Raw genomic sequence first — 24,130 nt, 5'->3', positions numbered from 1 at the left:
AGTTTTAATGCCTAGCATCCACTAGATATATAAAAGTTAAATGCATTTTGTGTGTAAGAAAAATAAAATCTTTCTTGGTTTTTGATGGGTATTTTTTTCCTTTTTGCAGAAGGTGTAAAAATAAACAAACACCTGAATTACTTTGATACTGTCCACTCACTGATTCAGATAAACTCTTTAACTCACCTATAGTTGCGAAGATACCTGTTGTCCATGTCAATTAAGGAAATACAATAAAACAATACAAACCTGTTTTTTACCTGAGGGAGCATCTCATAGTTGTACCACAACTTGGTTAATTTTCACACCTTTTGCATGAAGGAAAAAAAATGCCCATCAAAATCCAAAAGAGATTTTATCTTTCTGAAACACAAAATGCATTTAACTTTATTATATCTAGTGGATGCTAGGCATTAAAACTTTTCCAACTTCACAGGTAAGTCTGTACTCAGAGTAATTTTTGGCATGTAAATACAGCAATATTTGCTCGTTTGTTATGATGAACCTTAACTATATACTAGATAAATTGAAAACTTATGCAAATGGTGTTTTTAAAATAAAACACTTCGTAATTTAGAAGAAAATTGTAATTTTGTTTGTTTCGATTAACTTTTAAAATTTTTGTAACTATAGTAAACATTACAGTAAGCATTTATCGCATTCTCTAACAAAGAGCCTCGATTCTTTTGTTTTATTTCAACCGGGTTTCCGACTGATGATATGTCTACGTTCCAAGATAACAAATGCATTATTTGATTTATATATCTGTCGACACTCCAATGACCATAATTCAACTTTTGTATCCTAAAGCAATAACGTGGATGCTCTGAAACGAAAGTTTTATAGACTTCGCTGGTCAGAATAGTTAGCTTATAACATAAATATCAAAAAGTAAAAAATTAAGGCAACAGGAGTATACTACTGTTCAAAAGTCATAAATCGACATGAGGAAAACAAATCCGGGTAACAAACCGAGGGACACACACCAACAGGTGGGAAACAAAAATATTGACCTGCAACAAAAAAACAAACGCCAATTTACATAGAAACGGACTATTTCAATAAAAAAATATTTCTCTAAACTAGAACACTACGTGACAGGCATACATTACAAACAAACGGGAAAACACGCAACCCAGATAATGCATTAGTAAATAATACAATAGTACATTACAACATGTTAGCCGCAGAATAAAATCGAACATCTCCAATAAACGACAACACAGGACACAACAATCTGCCCTTCAGATGAATGAATATATACGCCACATTATATCAAATGTAGACAACCCATAGCTTAATAAAAATCAGTATAAAATACATTTCAAACTAATTCCAATTTTCAAAAAATAACTATTTAATTGTGCATATTGTTGTGGCATTATTTCCTGTAACTTTTATTCTACATTTGCTTCGGAAAGAGATTTACAATAGACAATAAAACACACGCAATTATAACAATCGGTAAAGACTCAGTACATTTTATGATGTAAGTACATTTTATCATAAAACATAAAGGATATGACTGGAAACTAGCATAGAAATAGGGTGTCTACATTTGACATTCCAGTAGCACCTGCATACGGGGTATATATCTCCCAATTGATACGATATTCCCGTGCTTGCATTTCCTATCATGATTTTCTTGATAGAGGGTTACTGCTTACAAGGAAGCTATTAAACCAAGAGTTCCAAATGGTGAAGTTGAAATCATCCCTTCGTAAATTTTACGGACACCATCACGAGTTGGTTGACCGTTATGGAATAACCGTTTCACAAATGATATCGGATATGTTCCTTACGTCGTAACTACAATCCCCTTCCCTTTCATGAATGTGACCTACCGAATTAGACTATTTACCGGATTTGTAATCACATAAGCAACACGACGGGTGCCACATGTGGAGCAGGATCTGCTTACCCTTCCGGAGCACATGAGATCACCCCTAGTTTTTGGTGGGGTTCGTGTTGTTTATTCTTTAGTTTTTTATGTTGTGTCATGTGTACTATTGTTTTTCTGTTTGTCTTTTTCATTTTTAGCCATGGCGTTGTCAGGTTGTTTTAGATTTATGAGTTTGACTGTCCCTTTGGTATCTTTCGTCCCTCTTTGATTTAGCTGCATTTCATATAATATTTTTGTAATATATCATGCCTAGATATTTAAAAGGAGGGTCGATTAAGAACTAATTACAACGACAAAAGAGATGAATTCAGCTTTTCAATCGTAAACTTTCCATTTCTAAGTAGCAACATTCCTCGATGGCCGAGTGGTCTACGTAACCAAACTGCTGTATCGCTAGCCTCTCACCACTGAGGTTGTGAGTTTGAATTCCGCACGTGGAAAGTAGGCTCAACTCAAATCTCTTAATTGCATAGGATTGTTAGTTTTCCTACTAAAGGTTGATGATTCTCTCTGGCATCTCCAGCTTCCTCAACCAGTTAAAACTGACCGCCTCGAAATTGCAATATAGTGCTGAGAGTGGCATTAGACGTTAATCAATCAGTTTAGATACACCGACGAAATAGAGAGATCACAAAAATCAACTTTGTTTTAGTACAGAAATCTATGACAGACGATACGACTCGAGTTTTATATTTAAATTTTCCCACCCTAGCAGCAATATACAAACTTCACTCGCATTTGGGATATACATTTCCAAACTTCGCTATTCAAGAGCTTGAAGCTGCTACATAGACTATATCTTAAACGTCACCAATATATGAATCGAAATATGACGAATCAAGGTTATATCAAATAACGTTTCGTCTTTAATTATTGGAAGACCATGTGATAAATATTTCGTGTCAACTTCACAAATAATACATGATGGTCTTGAAGAGTAGATTCTATCTTAATTAAGTGTTATAGTGTACTATTTATTTGTTTTTTTTAATATTTTCAACCTTTTCGATTGTGTCCATTTTATGAAGTAACCTATTGACGTGGTCTGCAATTTATACATCCAGGCATTATGGTATTGTGCTATGCTCATCTTTTGTATTCTTGTCTTTCAATTTGTTTGTGTGCTTAAGGGGGCTCGTGGGTCTATATCAATTTTTTTTAATTTAATATAGGATTTCGCTATATTTTTCTATAAATGAACATTATCTTATACTCAATAGAAAATGAAATTAAAAAAATGGGGTCACCGTTCATTTACGCTCACGATCTGCCATTCAAAGAAGCATACATTTTTGTGAATGTCCTTTTTTTCAGTTGAACTGATAGGAAAAATAGAGGTAATATCGAAATAAAAAAATAACTTATTACAAAAATCGCTTAAATTTTACAATTATTTAGTTTATGTACAGCTTATTTAAAAACAATAATAACAAATATAGGTCACCGATGAGTTAAAAAAGATATTTGAAATTGAATGCAAAAAAATGGCATTTTTGCACCAAAGGGAGATAATTTGGAGCTTTTTCAATGATATAATCATTTTAAAAGTCACCAGGGGCCAAACCAAATCGATTTTTTGGGTTGATTTTTGTACCATATCATAAAGTAATAACTAATAGTGTAATAAATAAAATTTGTAATGAAAAAATAAAGGTTCATTTTTTTGCTGAAATTTTTGTACCCACGAGCCACCTTAATCTATATAGTGTAGATATGCTATTTTTGTACATAACTAAGCACCAAAACGGAAATGAGGTAGATGTTAGCAATAATAGGCAATAATACCGCCTTCAACAATGAGTAACACATATACCGAACCGTCGGTTAAAGAAATCACAGACATGAAAAAACTAACAGGTTTATAAATAAATTTTTTTGGTCGCCATCCTTATTTGTTTGATCGTTATGAGATATCCGTTTCACTGATAATAACGGATGTATTCCTTATTTTGTAACGGCCTCATTATCCCAAATAAGACCCACCGAGTTAGACTTATTGTCTGATTTGTACTAAAAGCACGACGGGCCACAGGTTGAGCAGGATCTGGGAACCCTTTGGAGTAATCAAGATCACCCCTAGTTTTTGGTGGTGTTCTTGTGGCTCAGTCTTTTGTTTTTTTTTATGTTCTGTTTTGTGTACTTCTTTTTGTCTGTTTGTCTTTTGCATTTTAAGCCATGCCGTTAGCAGTTTATTTTCGACCTATAAGTTTGAATGTCCTTTTGGTATCTTATGCCTCTCTTTATAACAAAACAATTTACGAAAACCAATATGACAGACATGAACCAACAATAAGCACTGAACCACATGTGGGAGCATTGCTTGGGACAGGCAAATGAAGAATATGATGAGGAAAATATGTTGGAAGACACCATTCCTCTCTTAACCTTGGACAGTGGTTTTGACGTCGAACATTAGTACAGTTGAAAAAGGCTTAATTCATTAGATTGATACAAAGCAGTAAAAACAGAAACAAAATCACTGCCCAGATGTTGCAGATTGTATCCATCGGATTTCAGTGATGGTGATATAAGGCTTAGAACACATTATGTATATATTATTCGTCTTAATATCAGCCCAACAATGTTAGATCTGAAAACTGCGGAAACAAATTTTTCGTTCTTTTGTGGCCGTCATCAGTGGTGACCCGATGGATAAAATATGTCGTAGAGTTGTCACTGGTTCAAATGTTCTTATAATATAATTATTCCTGTGACTGCTTACCACATGAATTTGTAATATCCTCTACGATAACTAATTCAGCTGGTCTGTACAATTTCAATCTTCATGCGTTATATATCATGTACTGTGTTACGTCGATAGAAAAAAAAACTGACGAGGAAAAATAACACCCTGCCATCGAAAGCATTATTATTTGAGAATCTAGGTGGTCAAGTAGTCATGCGAGTCGAGCATAGTGCTAGGCAATTTGGTGCCACAATATCACAATAGTATGAGTTCAAGTCTCGACCAGGGAAGAACAATATTATGATTTTATTTATTGAATGGAATCTCTGAATCAGTAATAAGTTTCAAATTTGAATTGCCATGTATACTTGATTGTTTTAAAATTCCACAAAATGCTCTTGTATGTTATTGATTGATCTTAAAGGTGCGAGCTTAACATTCAGTCTAAATGTTTTTTGCGACATCAAACAATCTGTGATACAGTGGTTGCGATCAATGAACACGCTGCTTCTCTATACGTGTATGGTAAGTTATCGCTTGAAACAGTTACAGATAGATTTTGTGTCACATTGAGAAAGGTTCAGATAGTTTTATTTTATCTAAAATACAAAACAATGACGATACATTCAATAATATTAAAGACAAGATACATACTAATATTATTAATTCGTATATTTTAACTAATTTGATTTGTTCAAGGATAGTCACGTGTTAAACTATATTTTCGAAGGTAGATAGAAAACGGCGGATAGAAAAAAGCATATTGCACGGTTATTTTTAGAATATCTAAAAACCGACATTTTTGAGACGTCATGTAATGAATTTCGTGATATTGTTAAAAGTTTTATAAAAAAAATATCTATGATCGAGTATTTAAAGAAAAAAAATCTTCAAATACAATCTTCAAATACATAAGATGTAAATAAAAAAATTACGATTTTGATACAAATTCGGTCGGAAATTAATAATATAACAATTATAGCCTATTTATGAGATCAATACAGGATATATCGACCCAAAGAAGTATATCAACCTCGGACTTCGTCCTCAGTCAATATGCTTCTTTCAGGTCAATATACTTCTTTCAGGTCAATATATTCTTGTATCGACATCATACAAAGGCTATAATTGTATAATACAGTTATGTTTAACTGGGAAAATCATAAACACAGAAGCAAACATCAATAATCAGATAGCACATACAAAGAAAGCATTGGTCAATATGTCAATGTTGAAATCAAAAATCAAAAATGTTTCAAAACGATTGAAAACTGACATTGAAACACACAAATCTACACCTCGGATACTTTAGGGACATTAAATTTAAATGCAAAGTTAAAATTGATCATACTTAAATACTTCTTCCATCATCATGATATTGTTCTTAAGAACCTTTGGACAATAAAGGTCGTCAATCAATGGCCACAGCCACACTGTTTTGAATATGATTATATGTACAAAAAAATGAACGAAAAACAAATATGTAACACATAAAGTAATCACAACAACTGAATTACAGGCACCTGACTTGGGACAGGCAAATACATAGAGAACGTGGCGGGGTTAAACATGTTAGCATGCTTAGGCTACCCCTTTTGTACCACCAAAATATCCGCAAACTACCGTAGCATCCTCTTTTGAATATTTATAATGTGTACTGATCGAGGAATTGGTGTTTTGCATTATCTATCGAATTTATACAATAGATAGAGGTGTGAGTGCCAATGAGACAACTCTCCATCCAAATAACAATTAATTAATTACCTCTTTTTTTTTGCTTGTTATTTCCTCATATTGATGTAAATACATAATTAAAATGAATAAAAAAAAAAACTTAGGAGAACGAACTCGATATTGCAACAAATGTCATGAATGAATAGCTTCTTTAATTTTTTTCCAGAACACAATATTTCCTTCTTCGTCATTTGGATATTCAATGTAAGACTGTTTCTCTATAAGTTCGAGCATCATAAGTGGCATTTCTTTTGGTTGAATTTGCTCAAGAAATACTAGGAAAATGACATTTCTTCCATCTCGAGAATAAATGTTTTCCATTCGGGCCATATTAAATTCAAACATACAATAGTAAGACTCAAAAAACTTTCTTGTTATTATGCAAACCGTCTTTCTGCTGTCATGGATAGCGTTTGTAATGTTGACTGTTATCTCTTGGCCTGGTATGAAGTCTCGTTGGTGCACGCATAATTTAGCATTCCCTTCTGTTTCTAAATTTGCAATGCAATCTTTTAATACAAATGCTCTATCATCATCACAGTACGAAATAAAAGCATCGTACGTGTATTCCCCGTTGTCTATGGAAGCCTTGTAATTGTAGTGTTTACTTTTGGCAAGGTAAAACATGTATCGAAGTTTCCATCTGTATTTATACACTAAAGCCAAAATAAGAATTGCTAAGATAACTACCAACAATATAGACAAAGCAATTGCTAAATACGTATATGTACTACACTCTTTCTGTAGTCGTTTTATTATTGAATCTATCGGGGTTAATCTTACAATAGCGCCATCTATTAAAGTACACTTATCATTTAGCAGCAACTCAACTTTTGTTTTGGAAATCCACTTAAGAAATGACAGTGTGATACAGGTACATTGTAATGCATTATTTCGTAAATTTACTGTGAAGAACGTCATTTTAGATAGATCGTCGAATATTGCCATAACTTTCTCGTCTAATGTCGTAAAATTGTTGGTTGATATATCCAAATATCGAAGACTTTTCAGTCGAGAAACATCAAAAGTAACCTTTTGCAACTTGTTATGACTAAGATTGATATATTTTAAATGTGGTTGGCCCTTGAATACTATAAATGTAAGCGTTTCAATACTATTCGCTGATAAATCTATGTACTCAAGACTGCTAGATTCTTTTGACATGTTATAACTATGAGTACTAAGAAATCCTCCGAGATAATTATTTTGCAGACTGAGATTTCGAATATTCCCTAAATCTAACGCAAACTTTTCGAGTTTATTGCTGGAAAGATTCAGCGCTTGTAAACTTGAAGGAGGAGGATCAAGTTTCGATACTGGAAAACTTTCTCCAAGTTTATTTTCAGTCATCAGCAGATATTTTAAAGACGAGTTCTGCAAATTTCTGCTTATCGGATTCCATGGATAGTAACGGTCTTCAAAACCCTCTGCAAAAGTGTTCCGAAATGACAATGTTTCGATTGGAGTCAGTTTCAATTCATTTGTAAAGTTATTGAGATATGGAAGTAGCGTGTCAACCAAACGATGAACGTAAACTTCTTTGATGTTTTTCAAACTTCGATGTCCACCAGGTGTGATATGAATCTTACACTTTTCGTCAAATGAAATATGTGTTAAAAGTGGCATATACTTAAATAGTTGTGCATTGATCAGTAAATCATCACACGCGCCTACATTTAGAGAACTAAGATGAATTAAATATTCATACCCTTCACCAAATATATCACGTTTTTGATAGATTGCAGGAACATCTATTTCCAATTTCTCCAGAGACCTCAAATAGGATATAGTTTTATCTGAGAATATAAAACTAACAGCTGCCATGAATAGTTTACTTTAAATGCAAAGATGTCTTAGTGATACCAATGGGATGAAACTTTCGTTTGGAAATTTTGTATATTCTAAAGGATTGTAATTTAAGTTTAACTCCTTCAGTTTTCCTAATCCATCAAAAGAGTGTTGTTTTAAACCTTTGATATGGTTGTATGATAAATCCAAGATTGACAGATTTGATAAAGACTGAAATGCGTTATTGCTTATTACGCGTATACGGTTATTTTGCAGATTTAAAATGTAAGTATTCAGTGGAAATTTTGGAATTTTCGATATTTGACCGTTTGCGCAATCCACATGTAAGTTTTCTGTTCCTACTTCATTATAGCAGCGGCAATGTGTATTAAATGTACACACATAAGACAAGGCCACAGCGGAATCCGTCTTGACACAGAAGAAAGTTGATAAAAGTAACAAATTAACAATTGCAATTGTCCGCATTGTCCTTTTGTTTAGTAAGTAACCTGTGAAATATAAAATTCTTGATATAATAATCCTTTCTGAAATTTAAACAGGGAATACAGTGTTCCCCTGTAGGACGAAACAAATAGACCGAAATTTTTCTTTGGACTAAGCATAAAATTTTTGAAATTAATCAGCCGCCTTTAACTCTGTCATTACAACAACATGACTTACTATAATTTTAATTATGATGATGCAGGTGAGAAAATGTCCAGCTGTTACATGTGGGTTAAATATTTTGTTAACTTTGGATACATTGTTTTAATGAGACGGTTAAAACAGTTTAGAATGCAACATAAGAATACAACATACATAAAGTAAATTCATTGTAATTTTTACCTTGGAGAGAAGAAAGTTGTATGTATATTTATATACATTACAAATATATCAGCATGTATATCATTTATCCACTTTTGAATGTGAACAACAACTGACAAATACTTACTTATGACTTGCTGGTTGTAATAGCCTGAATAGGAAGAGAAATACAACTACCTGAAACAACAAAAAGGTTGAAACAAGGATGTTTTTTAAAATTAAGTTTTAATTAATCTTCTTTCACTTCCTGTACCTACCTAATGACCGACAATAACACAAAAGAATAGTTTTTTTTCTAATTTGTTTGAAGAATAATATAAACATATAGGACACAAATGTGTTGTTTCATACTTTACCATGTTTTTGTCGATCATGACAGTTGTTGTTATATGACTTTCACGAACTCCGAGGAAGAGTTTATACATTAAAGGCAGTAGTCAACAGCTGTTAAAAGTTATAAATCAATTATGAGAAAACAAATCAGGGTTGAAACCTTAAACCGATGTAAACACATAGACTATAAGAGAAAAACATCAGAACACTGAACTGAAAAAAAACAACACAAAAATTATTTGAAACAGACTATTTGTGAATATAGCTGCCATATTTCTACCTTTGCTAGTCCACCCTCAATTTGTCAAGCTCCTAATTTTCCTATGTCTTCCGTAAATAAAGTGTAGATTAATAAAACAAACGATATTAAAGAAACTTTCAAATGAATAAATAAAGGCAACAGTAGTATATAGCTGTTCAAACTCATAAATCCATGGACAAAAAACAAAATCGGGGTAACAAACTAAAACTGACGGAAACGCATAAATATAAGAGGAGAACAACGACACAACACTACAATGTAACTAACACACACAGAAACGGACCAAGCATCAGACAAAATCCCACGAGAATAACAAATATAACATCAAAACCAAATACATGAATTTGGGATAGACAAGTACCGTGACACGTCTTATCGCAAAGTCAATTTACACTCAAAAATAAGAGAAAACAAACGACGCAACGTTAAATTGTAACACACACAGAAACGAACTATAATATAACAATGGCCATATTCCTGACTTGGTACAGGACATTTTTAAAGGAAAAAATGGTGGGTTGAACCTGGTTTTGTGGCATGCCAAACCTCGCACTTTAATGCTAAAAACATAACAATATGATATATACAATTCCTGATGATGTCTGATATTCAACTGACACTATATTGGGTAACCTTATTTCATTCGAATTTAAACCTCCATTCTTCAATGTTTCTATCTTATAACAAAGAAAGGATCTTCTTACCCTGCCGGAGCACCTGCGTGTTATAAAAAACAAGAATAACACCTACAGGTCAATATAGCACCTACAGGTCAATATACATTCTTTAACAACTCAAAGGCGTCTGTACAATGATGCATCTTTTGTTGATGAAACGCTTGTTTGGCGATCAATGATGCGTCTGTACAATGATGCATCTTTTGTTGATGAAACGCTTGTTTGGCGATCAATGATACGTCTGGTATTTTGATGAGTTTAATTTCAACCACTGGGTCGATGTAACTGCTGGTGGAGGTTTACTACCCGTGTATATCACAAGCCCACCTTTGTGTTCTATACCAGGAATATATTTCCGTAGCTGCATTTGACAAAAAAAACATTGATCTATTGGATCCTTAATTCTCTCTTTTGGCCTTATTTTATTTATGTGATTCGGGTGTCACTGATATGTATTTTGTATACAAAACGCGCGTCTAGCGTACACAATTATAAGCATGGTATATTTGATGAGTTTGATTAGACTTTGAATTGGCTAGAGTCAAAATAAGGTGTAACTTACTTTTTAACAGACACTTCTGTCAACTTAAGCTAAGATATGACGTATGACAACCATTAATGATGTTATTTCTTGGATAAGACATAAGAACAAGCTCTTCTTCTTTTAGCTCTATTTTTTTTAAATCTGGATTAATAAGTAATCATTCAAACCAAATGTAAAAATAAACATGTGATAAAATCCTAAATGAAAAGGCATTTACTTTTTAATAATGGCAACACTATATACCCTTCATCAGGCAGGCAGAAGAACAAGTGACACGATTTTGCTTAAACTTCAATCCTTTGTTTTACCCTTTTCCTTTTCACTCTTAGGTAACATAGAAAAAGGCAAATACAAATATATAATAATTTGTTTTTTTAAGGAAATGGACCTGAGCCTTTTATAACAGCAAAACTATGTAACAAAAAAAATGACCATATCATCTAAAAGATTGTTCACATCAACAGCTGACAACTAGCTCAAAGTTTACTTTAACCCGATGATATTAAATAGCGTCCTCCTACACTTTAATATCAGAGGTTACACTTAGATGGAAATATAGCTCTGAATATTGCACTTCTGTTAAATCATACAATGAATACGAAGTTTTGTTAGCGATTACATCTTGGAATGGAAAACAATTCCAAATGTATTTATATTGATAAAACTCCAAAGGCATTTCTCTATGATATAACACACGGATTTCATCGGTAGGTAAAACAATATTCTATGAATAGTAAGCATCTTCTCAAGTAATGTGTCTTGTGAAACAACTATTTTTACAAAGTGCAACCTCAAAGGAACGTAAAATTACACCAGACATCCATAGATAATTTTGTTCTCGCCATTAAAATAAGCATTGTCACAATATTTGATATTTAATCCTCCTAAGGTTGTAAGAGCACTAATTGAAAGATAAGAATCATATGCGGTTGAACGTTCACTGGATGCAGATAACAATATTGTGCAATATCGGAAACAAATGCATTTTATGAACATTGAGGTGTTCAGTAGCGGCTTTCAGGAATCGTATCTGTGTTAATTCTTACATATAAATGCACAGTATAATCGATATTTAAACAAAACATCAAACTTATACACGTTGATAGGTCACGGTCTGAACTTGCTATGAAATGTTAACTTTTGCTGTGTATTTAAGGTTTAACTGTGCTTTGCGATATTAGAATAGCAAATGTATTGAACAGAATTGAGATTAAATGACGCTTGTGATAACATGACTCTTTTATCTGACCTTAGGTTCAAAGTTAAGAATTTAGTCATAAATCCTTGTTTCGGTTTCCTGTAAAATTTATTTTGGACCAATGTTCTTGATTACCTGGACATACTCTATCTGAATGATCATATATTTGTGGGTTTTGTAATGAGAACAAATACATGCCTGACTTTCTACATTTTTTTTATAGCTAAAAAATATCCAGGCATGCGTTTTTATTAGACGTTTTAAGTCTTGTTATAAGTGTTCGATCGCCCATAACAAATTTCAAATCGGACATAAATTGTCGACTTAGTAATCATCAGTATTATTGAATTCTCCAATAAAGATTTAAGGGACGGACTTTTATCTAATCTAACGTGTCTAGCTGGTGACATATCTAGAGCATTATGTCAAATTTCAATATAGTTCGTTTTGTACAATATATTATGCTATCTACCAAAACTCTATACGTATAAATTTTACCATTGCATTGTTTTACAATGAAGCAATACCTTCCATTTCAAATCCACGATTTCCCTCATCAAACAGGTAAACTTGTTAGAGTGTATACTTGTAAGTTTTGTTCGAAATAGGTTATATTCGGGAATAAAGAAGTTCGGACAATAACCAGATTCAACCCAATCAAACAGCCTTCCTAGACACATATCAAAACATTCAAGAAGGCACTCTGGACGCCAAGTTTCCGAATCTGTTTCCTCTGACATCCAGAATATTAACATCTTCATGACATACGATGATACAATATCTTCATCGGGGAATCGTGGTTCTATGTATTCTTTGAGTATTATCTTAAGTAGGATATAACATTGTTTTTGACAGTCACTAAGAGATTCTGTTAGTAACTTTTCCATGTCCCCATAACCGAGTCTAAACTCAACCTCTGTAAATTCATCAGAGGAAATTTTTGAAGGCAGACTTATTACATGACAACCTTGTTCTAACGCTTTCTCTAAAGTGCTTTGTGAAGGCCATGTTTTTCGTGTTCGTTTTGCCCATTTTAGTAACACTGGAGGTAATGTGTTACATTTGAAAGCGTCCACGATATCAACATCAAATATCCAAAAATATGTCTGTTTGAATGCTGGTCCATGTGGTATCCAGTGTGGCAGGAATCGATTAATAAAGGGGAAAGAAGTTAAACCACTCTTAGCCCTCTGTTCATTTATATTTCGACAAGACAAACATTTGTATCCTTTGATATCTACAAGATTCCATTCAGCATCTGTAACTTGTTTAGTCAGTCCATTTATCCTTACATAAGGAAAAGAAGTTGAAACTGACGGCACAAATTTTCTCGTGAAAACATCTTTTTGATAGGCTCGCAGCCAACAGCATCCCGGTGGTATATCATTATCCCCTGTAAAAATAACTAATTCCATAGTACATGAACTGTTCATTGTCATTTCAGGGCTAGAATTAACAGACATGTTATCCAATATAATATCAACATCTGATGTGGACATAGAAAGGCTATCAGCATAGCTGCCAGTCACTCTTCCCCAGGGTCCACACAGTCGTTCATATATCCCATGGTAAATGTCAATCAGTTTCAATTTTAAAGGTGGTGTTGCTATTATCTTTGCAATAAACTCGCTAACCTTTCTTGAAATGATTGCTTCTTGTTCTTTCGTCCTCACATACTTGTCCTTTGTAACAGAGCTTTCTTTCGATAACAGAGAGCCCATACTAGAACTGTAAATAAATCAAAAATATTTATGTGTATGTTGGTGCTAGTCTTTAGTTCAGCTATTATTTCGAGCACGTAAAAGAAGAAATATGTCCCTTTAGATTGTGTCAAAACATTTCAAGATTACTTTTTACAAGTATCATTCGAAAATTTTACGAATGTGGTTTCAGTCAGAAAGGAAATATTGATATATAAAAACATTTTCCTCCTCTTAATCTTTCGACTTTAACGTTCAGGAAGAAACTAGTTTCTAAAAAACGAATGATGCCATTTCCGTCAGCACAAAACATATCACCAGGAAACAGTAAAATAACAAAAAATATCAAACGAATTCAATAAATTTCAAAAAAATTCAAATTGGAAAAAATCTTTTCAAATGGCAAAATAAAAAGCTTACACACATCAAACAAATAAGTAAATGTTACCTCATGCATCCATGTGACCATATTCCAACGGGTTAGTTTCTATCTTAGTGTTATTATATTGGCAAAATTTTATGAATTGGAAAACGCCGAACATTGTTTTGTATAAATATATGCCAATTCCGAAGCACTGACTGCTGAAAGGGTGGCACCATGTGGACCTTAAAGATTACCCTGGTCTTTTTTTATATCAAACAATCCATATCATCACCATGAAAATTAACCAATATGCCGAATACAATCTGTTGTAAAATTTCATTTCAGAGCCCCCGACTCCCCCTTGGTTCTATCTAGAATATTTTTTTTCTGTGGGTGATGATAAAATTGATTTTATTTGTTTGAACTGGACATTTAACTAAGACTTAGTAATAAATTCTTGTTCATACCGAAGCACTAACTTCTGTGAAGGGTATGGTATGATTAAAGAATGTAAGAAATCTCTCTTCATTTTGAATTTAGATAATCCATATTATCACCGAAAATGAACAAATATGATTAATATCATCGGTTCTACGTAAATTTGTGTTTTCTTTAGATATTACATGTTGCACAATTTATCACTCACCGCCTTTTCCTGTTTGACAATGTGTTATCAATTTTTCAACAATGAGAAGATTTTCATTGCCTACTCGATAACTGTCATTTTTCTGTACCGGATCAGACAGGATAAAAGATCATTCAGCCATCATATTCAAGCTAGTCACTAAAAATGGATGTCGATTTTAAATATTTTGACATAAAGTTAATTTGGTATTTTTAACAAAACTAAAAATTGATTGACAATGTTCCACTTTTATTTCACCTCCCAGCGTAAGCTATTGCATTCATTTTGGTGTCGTCTTCGTTATCTTAAAAAATAAATTCTCAGCTTAAACGAGTCAGGTAGTCAATACAGGACAAAAACTCGTGCTAGGAATCAATATATTACAATTTCGGTTTCCTCGATTTATTTGTTGATTTTCATTGGTTGATAATTTCTTGAACAGTTTCAATCAACTATATTTTCAATCTTTTTCAGATCTGTAGTAGATAGAAAATGTTTTGAAATACCAATTCAGCAAAACATATTTATTTTTAACATCTATTTCTCTATTTCGTGCTCAACATGTTCCTTACCAAGAGTTCGAGAAATAATTTATAACCTTAAAACAACAGACTTCGACGCCATATCGTATTTTGACGGGAAATTTTCATGTTTATTAATGATATATTGGCCGACAATTGTCAACAGTATGAAAACACTGCTGATGGTTTATATATTAAATAAAATTTTCTGAGGTTGAAGACTTAAAATCATAGATGCCATACAGATAGAACGAAGTTTTGGAAGTTATTAATTTTTAAGATCCACTTTTTTAGAAATAAATCGTTTGCCCCATATCACCAACTTTTCGTAAAACACTTCAAAAAGTCATTAGCAAAATTTAAGCAGATTCTAGATATTTTTCTTACTATTTGAGACCCAAATAATTCCAATGCAAAAAAGATTGAGGTAAACGTCCAGTCAGCCTTTTCCAGATAATTTTTAAGAATCAATATCTCAAAAACGAGTTCCTTAACCTATGAGTATTTTTGGATAATTTTGTTCCTTAACAATGCTCTTCTGACTTAAAATTTTTTAATTTAGATTTTTTTAAATTTCACCTATTGACCTACATCATTAAGTCAAGCAAGCTTCGACAATTAGTCACCTTCGGTGCTGTCATACAGAAAATAAATGTGCATAAGATTGTGGCTGCGACAATTAAACACTTGTGTCAGTTTATTTTCAATCTATGAGTTTGAATGTCCCTCTGGTATCTTTCCCCCCTCTTTTAAGTCTGCCTCATATTGACTTACATTTAGAAATTAACAATGAGGGTCTTTCCGGAGTCACCTGAAATCACCCCCGTTTTTTTTTTGGTGGGGTTCGTGTTGCAAAGTCTTTAATTTTCTATGTGTGTCTTGTGTAATATTATTTGTCTGTTTGTCTTTTTATTTGTTAGCCATTGCGTTGTCAGTTTATTTTCAAACTATGAGTTTGGCTGTCCTCCTTGTATCTTTCTCCCCTCTTGTTTTAAGATCCAGTATAAAAAAATGATTTTTCAAATGCGTGTTTTAGATTTTGCCATGCTGAATATTCCAGATCATAACTTTACAATTATAAACATTAATTTGTACATAGCAAATTTCAAGTATTATAATTCAGTGCATTTATTTGCATAACAACATAAATGTTGCCCAGTATGAATGCCGAATTGTTCATTCCTCATAACCACTTGTTTTGTTTAGACATACAAATTAATGTAGGCGGGGTAAATAATACTATATTTAGTCTGTTCTTCGAGGTTTTTTCGAGGTACATTTTTTAAGTACAGAAATAATACCTATGCAAAAGTAGCTGTGTATTAGGTCAGCTGTCGAGTGTTAAATACGGAAACTACTGCAATAACCCATATATTAATTATAGATGATTCGCCACATTCGTTCCATTGAAGTAAAACACATAAGGTCAATAACTGTATTATAGGACACAATCATTATTTAAATGTCCCGTCTACAGCAAAAATTGCAGGGACTCTATGTTTTTTCGGTCTGTTGATCCATATGTCAGTCATCATCTGTTAGTCCATTCGTCCCGTATCACATTAAAGCTTTGGTTTAAGATACGTTTGCGTCACATCAGTACATTGTAGAATAAATTATAAGATTAATTAAAGTGTTAAAAACCAGCTAAGCTCTTACTTGTATGACCGTCGCATAAAATTCCATTTATTGATAACAATGTGTGAAGAATACAAACAGATATAATAGGTTAACATGTCAAAAATAGGGGTACAAGATTAAACACTAGCCTTCAAATTATTGGTGTTAGCAGAACTTCATCGTTCACAGATAGTCCAAGCGGGGCATGGTGTCTTATGAACACATATTATTGAAACATGCATCTATCTTTTTTTTGCATATGAAGTCTCTGTTTTATGCTTTATATCCAACTGCGAAATCGCATCGTTCGTATACATAGAGTTAAAGGCTAATGGTATACCAGTAAATTACTTCCTGTTTTACGTTATTTTGTTTTTGTATTGTTTTTTTTTTTAGATTTGGGTGTCGCTGGTGAGTTTTATATATACGAAAAGAGCTTCTTGCGTGAATCAAAACTATATCAAGTAATATTTCAGATCTTCATAATTTAGATTTTGGAAATGTTTCTAAATTATTGGCATTATTGTCTTCCAACTTTTTTATATTTTTTTTTACTTTAATCTTTAAATAAAACTAAATGTCTGAGATCTATAAAAAGTGGATGACTGGTAATTTGGTGTGTGAATCTGTAATGCAATTAGTTATCAAAGGTACCAGACTTTGAATTTGATAAGCCATACGCACATTTCGTCTACATAAACTTATCAGTGCGGCTCAGATCAAAATAGTTAAAAAGTCAAACAAGTTATTGCAAACCAATTGAAATTTTTTTTAAATTATCTTAAAAACAACCAATCAGTAATTTATTGGTTCGCATATACTGATACACTCTTTTTAGTTTGCCTGTATATTCCACTAAGAGTATCTTGTTACATTTTTTTGGTAAAAATAATGAAATTTGTGTGAAAAGTCTTTATTGAGATATCGAGATATGTTCACTTATAGTTCTACATGTGACATCGTCATACATTCCCTTAAAAAAACTACTTATTGTGAACTTCGTACGGCTATAATCTTAAAAAGTAATGTGATATCATATTAAGATACCTATTTAAAGAAATTATGTTTTTATTCGCCAAGCTTTACCCAAATAAATTATTAAGTATACCGCTGTTCGAAACTCATAAATCGATAGAGAAAAAAACAAATCCGAGTTACAAATTAAAACTGTGGGAAACGCATCAAATATAAGAGAACTAAGACACAACAGAAACACGACATTTAAATGTAACACACACAGAAACGAACTATAATATAACAATGGCCATTTCCCTGACTTGGTACAGGGCATTTTAAGAGAAAAAAATGGTGGATTCAACCTGGTTTTGTGGCATGCCAAACCTCCCGCTTTAATGGCAATGTTAATTATAACATTAAAATGACAACATTACATGACAGGACTACAATACAAATAAATGGGAGAAAATATAGGACAGAGAAACAAACGACTAACATCCAATAACAATTAAACTCAACACATGTATACTATAGGAATGAGCTCTCCTTGCGAGTAGCCTATTCGTAAATGAGCTCTCCTTGTGAGTAGCACACTTTGATACTTTATTCATTCTCAAACATCAGAACCATTTCATATCAAAATATTCATTTAAATGTTCTTCTACATTTAATATATAATCTCAAAAAAATATATCACACAAATTTCACCAATACACAGTCCGTATCGGAACTCCATCCAACAAAAATCAAAATCTACGATAATCTACAAAACACAATAAATACATTATTATTACAAATAATCATGTCAGATCATTAAATTAGCTAACTGAAATCTAGCAAATGTGTGGTTTGCGTTGAGTAGATGTATAACAAAAGAAACGTATGCTACTCGGAAAGACAAAACATCGAATAACTTGTTATCAACAGATCTGTTATTAATAACATGTATAATAAGATTCTGCACGAGATTCACGATCTTACCCTCATATATAAACCTGCATGGCTACATATAAAACCATGTATACAACTATGTGCTCATCAACACGTGTTGAACATAAACAAATACAGACATGTGATTCCGGTACTATTAATAAATATATGTCACTTGGCATCTATTTGATGAAGGGACAATACATAGTTTTTCTTTATCATGTTTATCTTCAATTGTAACCTCGTGTTTTTCTTGTATTTAATAATGAATACTAACAAAATTTGTAATCGAAAATAGAGTGTGATGTATAGCTGCACCTTATGAGATTGATATAAACTCAGAATAATAGTATCATTTTGTAACCTATTTAAGAATAGGTTAAGAATAGATGAAGGGTTTTTGGTTGCTCTGTTTTAGGTTTTCTATGTAGTGGATTGTGCACTGGATTTGTCTTTCATCGTATTTCCATTTTCTTTTTGCCAAAGCTTTTCCATTTTTCCTCGACTTTTTCAAAAGCTTTTCATTCTATGAACATGTATCATATAGTACTAATTTATAAGCCTAGCATTTTTGATGATCATTTGTATTCCGGTGACAAATTTACCCTGTCTATCAGTCAACATGGTCAAACAAAGGGCAGATCAACCAGCACTTTTATAATGCAGGGTGTTAAAACATTTCGTGCATGTTAAGATATGACAATTTTGTCTCCATTTGCATTTTCTTCAATAAACTCATCATAGATACCATGATTAAATTTTATATTAACACCAGACCTGCGTTTCGTTTAAAGACTCATCGGGGACGCTCGAATAAAAAAATGTTAAAAAGGCCAAATAAAGTACGAAGTTGAAGAGCATTGACGACCAAACATTCCTAAACGTTTTGCCAAATACAGCTTAGTATTTCAAAAATTCAAACTTTTGTTAATTTGTAATTATGAAATATCAATAATAACTCATTTCAACACAGAAGTGCTGACTACTGGGCTGGTGATACCAAATGACATAGAATGTCGAACTAGTAATTTAATTTTGTCATGTAATAAAGTACAAATAAAACATGGACGTTTCCTCTAATAGTTCTAAATAATTATATAAAGATCTCATGTTGCAAACAGTTAAAAAGTCATAATCTCCAGGAAATATCAGTTGTTATTTATTCGTTTTCCTTATATAAATAGTACATGATATTTACAAAAGATTAATCCTACACAAACAAACATACTTTATGTTTTACCGAAAAGTTTCGTTTTCCGCTTTGATAGTACATTAAGTCATGTTATTTCTTAATGCTTCGTTCTATATAATAGTAATGTTTCGAAATTAATTTCATCTCTACATACAAATCTGCTATTGGAGCAAATGAGGATCCGTTAGTTTGAGCTTTTGATTTTGCCATTCGATAACTGATATTCCGATTTGAATTTTCCTTGGAGTTCGGTATTTTTGTTATTTTGCTTTTTTAGTACACACTAGTTAAAGGAATATATTGACTGCATTAACTCTTATATTGTAGGCAAAGGTAATATCTTCGGTTAGCTCGCTTGCTAGCTGAACCGTGAAGTCATTATTACGTTAGGTAAACTACCCTCCTTGAAGAGAAGACTAATCCGACAGATAACCAATATATATATATATGTCTTTAGTACTAGGCTACTTCCAGAGAATGAAAGTATACTTTACTTAAAATTGACTTCACGGTTCAGCTAGCAAGCAAGATATCTAAAGATATTACCTTTGGCTACACAGTCAATGCAATCGGCGGTAAATATGACTACCTTATTCATATTTAGCTAAATCAATAGACTTCGAAGATCGTGTATACATATGAATAAAGGATGAGATCAATACGGTTTTGGGTATACACCAAAGAGACCACAATCTACTGAATCATTGTACTAATGCATCTTTTGGTCCCAGGTCAGGACATTCAGAACTGAAACACAAAATGTTAACGAAAAAGGTGTCAAGTAAACAGGTACATTGAGCCACGTTTGATAAAGTAATTTTTTTCAGAAAAATAAAAAGGTCGGGAAATGGCTAACTATTCAAAATATTAATATATATATAAGTGTATAGATATAAACTCCTAATATATATCAGGTTTTAAATTTTTGGTTCCCATTGCCTTTCAACTTCGTCCGTCATTTTGCCCTAAACCACATTGTGCGTATGAAGTTGTACTTCCTATAATATTTCCCATTAAATGTTATAGTCTTTGACTCTGAAAGCGGATATTTTATGCATCTTTGCAAACCTTCTAAATAATTCCATTTAGCATAAATTGAAGAGCCCACCAAAGCTTGTTCAAAATAGTTAATATCAAGCAGCATTGGTCTTTAGAATATAACTAAGGAGCTTCGGTGACCAGTCGCCTAAGTAGTTACTACTGAAATCACTAGCCAGTCAACACTGAGGTTGTGAGTTCGAACCCCGCTTGTGCAGGTTACTTGATTCCAATCTTGATTGACTAGGATTGTCAGTTTCCTATCAAAGGTCGGTTGTTTTCTCCGGTCACTCCAGCTATCTCCACCTATAAATTTTGGCTGTCACGAAATAGCTCAAAAGCCTGTATCAAGTCAGGAATATGACAGCTGTTATCCATTCGTTTGATGTGTTCGAGCTTTTGATTTTGCCATTTGATTAGGGACTTTCCGGTTTGAATTTTCCTCGAAGTTCAGTTTTTTTGTGATCTTACTTTTTGCATATGATTGCTTACATCGAGTTCATTTTAATTTTAGTGTAGTTGTCTCATTGGTAGAATTACCACATCTCACTCTTTATTTAAAGAATTAATATTCAAAATATTAATAAAACGTTAAGATAAAATTAGTAGAAATCAATATAAACTAAATCTTGAAGTTTAGGAATGTGTGAGAGTGCTATACGTGTTGTTGGTCCCACTCTTCCAGCAATTACATCTAACTATCTACACATTTTGCCTATGTTTTTTTGTCAAGACTGTTAGTGCGTGTTAGATTTTGTCATTATTAAAAAAACAAAACATCTATTTATCAATTCTAACAATATATTTATTTATACATTTCGGTAATTAAAGTTTTACAAAGTAGTTGAGTGTAATAACTGAACACGACAACAAAGTGGTTACCCAGTAGAATTGTCCCATTGACACAAAGTTTCTTTTGAATATCCAGATTGATATTTTGTTTAGTTGGTTATTAACTAGTTGGTTATTAATTAGTTTGTTATTAATTAATTAGTTTGTTATTAATTAGTTTGTTATTAATTAGTTTGTTATTAATTAGTTTGTTATTAATTAGTTTGTTATTAATTAGTTTGTATATGTAATTATAATATCATTTGAAATGGTTGGATTATTAATCCCATATTAAAATCCTATTTTCTAACTTAATGATAAAAAGTCCTGAATTAAACAAAACCAGAAAATACCCAATCAATTTTATATCAGTACCGTTGTGTATTTTTTAGACTGATATATATGAGTGTTGTCAACGGTTAACCGGTTAACCGTTTGAACGACCGAATACCAAAAACGCTAACCGGTTAACCGGACTTTTTTTTCAATTTTGATAGATTTGATACAAATTTGTATTGAAATCATTAAATAGTTAGGTTTTATTTAAAAATTGTCGTCGTGGTAATTAATTTGACAAATCAATTGTCCAGTAAATTGATTGCTATTGTAAATCCTAATAACATAACATTAATTAGAACTTGTCTTTCAGCTCGGGGCATGATCTTAAAGACACATAATTAGTTTACATGTTTTTTTAACAGTAACTCTAAATCAGTAATGCGATTAAATTTTACGGCTTACTTCATTATTTCGTTTCTGATCTAATATTGTGTAAAAGAGGGACGAAAGATACCAAAGGGACAGTCAAACTCATAAATCTAAAACAAACTGACAACACCAAGGCTAAAAATGAAAACGACAAACAGAAAAACAATAGTACACATGACACAACATAGAAAACTAAAGAATAAACAACACGAACCCCACCAAAAACTAGGGGTGATCTCAGGTGCTCCGGAAGGGTAAGCATATCCTGCTCCACATGTGGCACCCGTCGTGTTGCTTATATGATTACAAATCCGGTATATAGTCCAATTCGGTATGTCACATTCATGAAAGGGAAGGGGATTGTATTTACGACGTAAGGCACATATCCGATATCATTTGTGAAACGGTTATTCAATAACGGTCGGCCAACTCGTGATGGCGTCCGTAAAATTTACGAAGGGGTGATTTCAACTTCACCTACATCTAAATGTGCAAACTCCGTCGTGAAGGGCTTAGTCTTACTTAAAAACGAAATGCTAACTCAAAAATTGTAAAAAGAAAATCAATGAGAATGTACACAATGTATACGTGGTAGTACGAGTAACATGCAAATAAAGTAAAGAAACAGGCCGTACAGTGACCTATAATAGTTGTTAATTTCTGTGCCATTTTGATCTCTTGTGGAGAATTGTCTTATTGGCAATCATACCACATCTTCTTCTTTTTTTATAATTAATCATTCAAATTGAAACACTCCACATCATTCTCGGTGACAACAAGTGAAAAGGAAAGAATAATCAGTTTCAGATATATTCAATTCTACGAGATCAAGAAGTTTTTTTTTTAAATTTTTCAATCTAAAGCTGGTATACACGCTATTGTTGATACGGTGTAGTTGATTATTGAAAGTCAAACTTCGCTAGGAACCCACACAGACAAGCCTTAAATGCCAAAGGACAAACTGCAATTCTAAAAGCGTAAATTTATGACTTGGATGAAAGGTTTTCAAATTGACACTCATACCATATCTTTTATCTATGTGTAGGGTACTATTGATAAGGGCTTTCAAGCACCAATTCAAACTACCGGTTAACCGGTTAATCGGTCGAACGATTGTTCGAGTAACCGGTAACTCAAAAGTGTACGATTTGACAACACTAATATATATATATATATATATATATATATATATATATATATATATATATATATACATATGTCTTATTCATCTTCATCATTAGCACTTACAGGAGAGTATAAAAGATCTCAAGATTAAAATACTTTCACACTGAAAAACTGAAAAGCGTATATTTTGAACTTTGACACTTTATTTTCAATTTTTATTTTTCATTGATAGAAAAAAAAGAGAAATTATTAAGATAGGCGAGTACACATTTCATTAAATAAGTAAATCTTAAGATTTGAATGAATAAATAAAAAGAAGGACATTAGAAGTTTGTTTATTTTTCATTTAAGAAAAAAGAAAAAAGATAATCATAATAACTTAAAGATCTGACTATTATAGCTACCCAGAGATGGGTCCGATTACTTTCAATGTAATTGATTAAATTACAATTACTTTATCATTTGTACGATTAAATTAAATTAACGATTACATCATTTCTGAAAGGTCTGATTAAATTAATGATTACATTAGCAAAGTAATCATGATTACATCTGATTACAATGGAATA

The 24,130-nt window shown here is 32.3% G+C and overlaps 2 protein-coding genes across 2 annotated transcripts; both read right to left on the bottom strand.

The window, feature by feature from the left end:
* Positions 1-5,163: 5,163 nt before the first annotated feature.
* Positions 5,164-9,195, bottom strand: LOC139516820 (toll-like receptor 4). The gene has a single exon (XM_071307150.1). It carries the CDS (start codon positions 8,145-8,147, stop codon positions 6,456-6,458), a length of 1,692 nt encoding a protein of 563 aa, XP_071163251.1. The 5' UTR covers positions 8,148-9,195; the 3' UTR covers positions 5,164-6,455.
* A 2,954-nt stretch (positions 9,196-12,149) lies between these two features.
* Positions 12,150-14,798, bottom strand: LOC139516819 (uncharacterized). Its single transcript, XM_071307148.1, has 2 exons — positions 14,661-14,798; positions 12,150-13,678 (listed from the first exon to the last, which is right to left on the bottom strand). Exon 2 carries the CDS (start codon positions 13,669-13,671, stop codon positions 12,445-12,447), a length of 1,227 nt encoding a protein of 408 aa, XP_071163249.1. The 5' UTR covers positions 13,672-13,678; positions 14,661-14,798; the 3' UTR covers positions 12,150-12,444.
* Positions 14,799-24,130: the final 9,332 nt, after the last annotated feature.

Source organism: Mytilus edulis, chromosome 3 (genome assembly GCF_963676685.1).
Source record: "Mytilus edulis chromosome 3, xbMytEdul2.2, whole genome shotgun sequence".
Lineage (NCBI taxonomy): Eukaryota > Metazoa > Mollusca > Bivalvia > Mytilida > Mytilidae > Mytilus > Mytilus edulis.
This window is presented reverse-complemented; position numbering and strand designations above follow the sequence as displayed.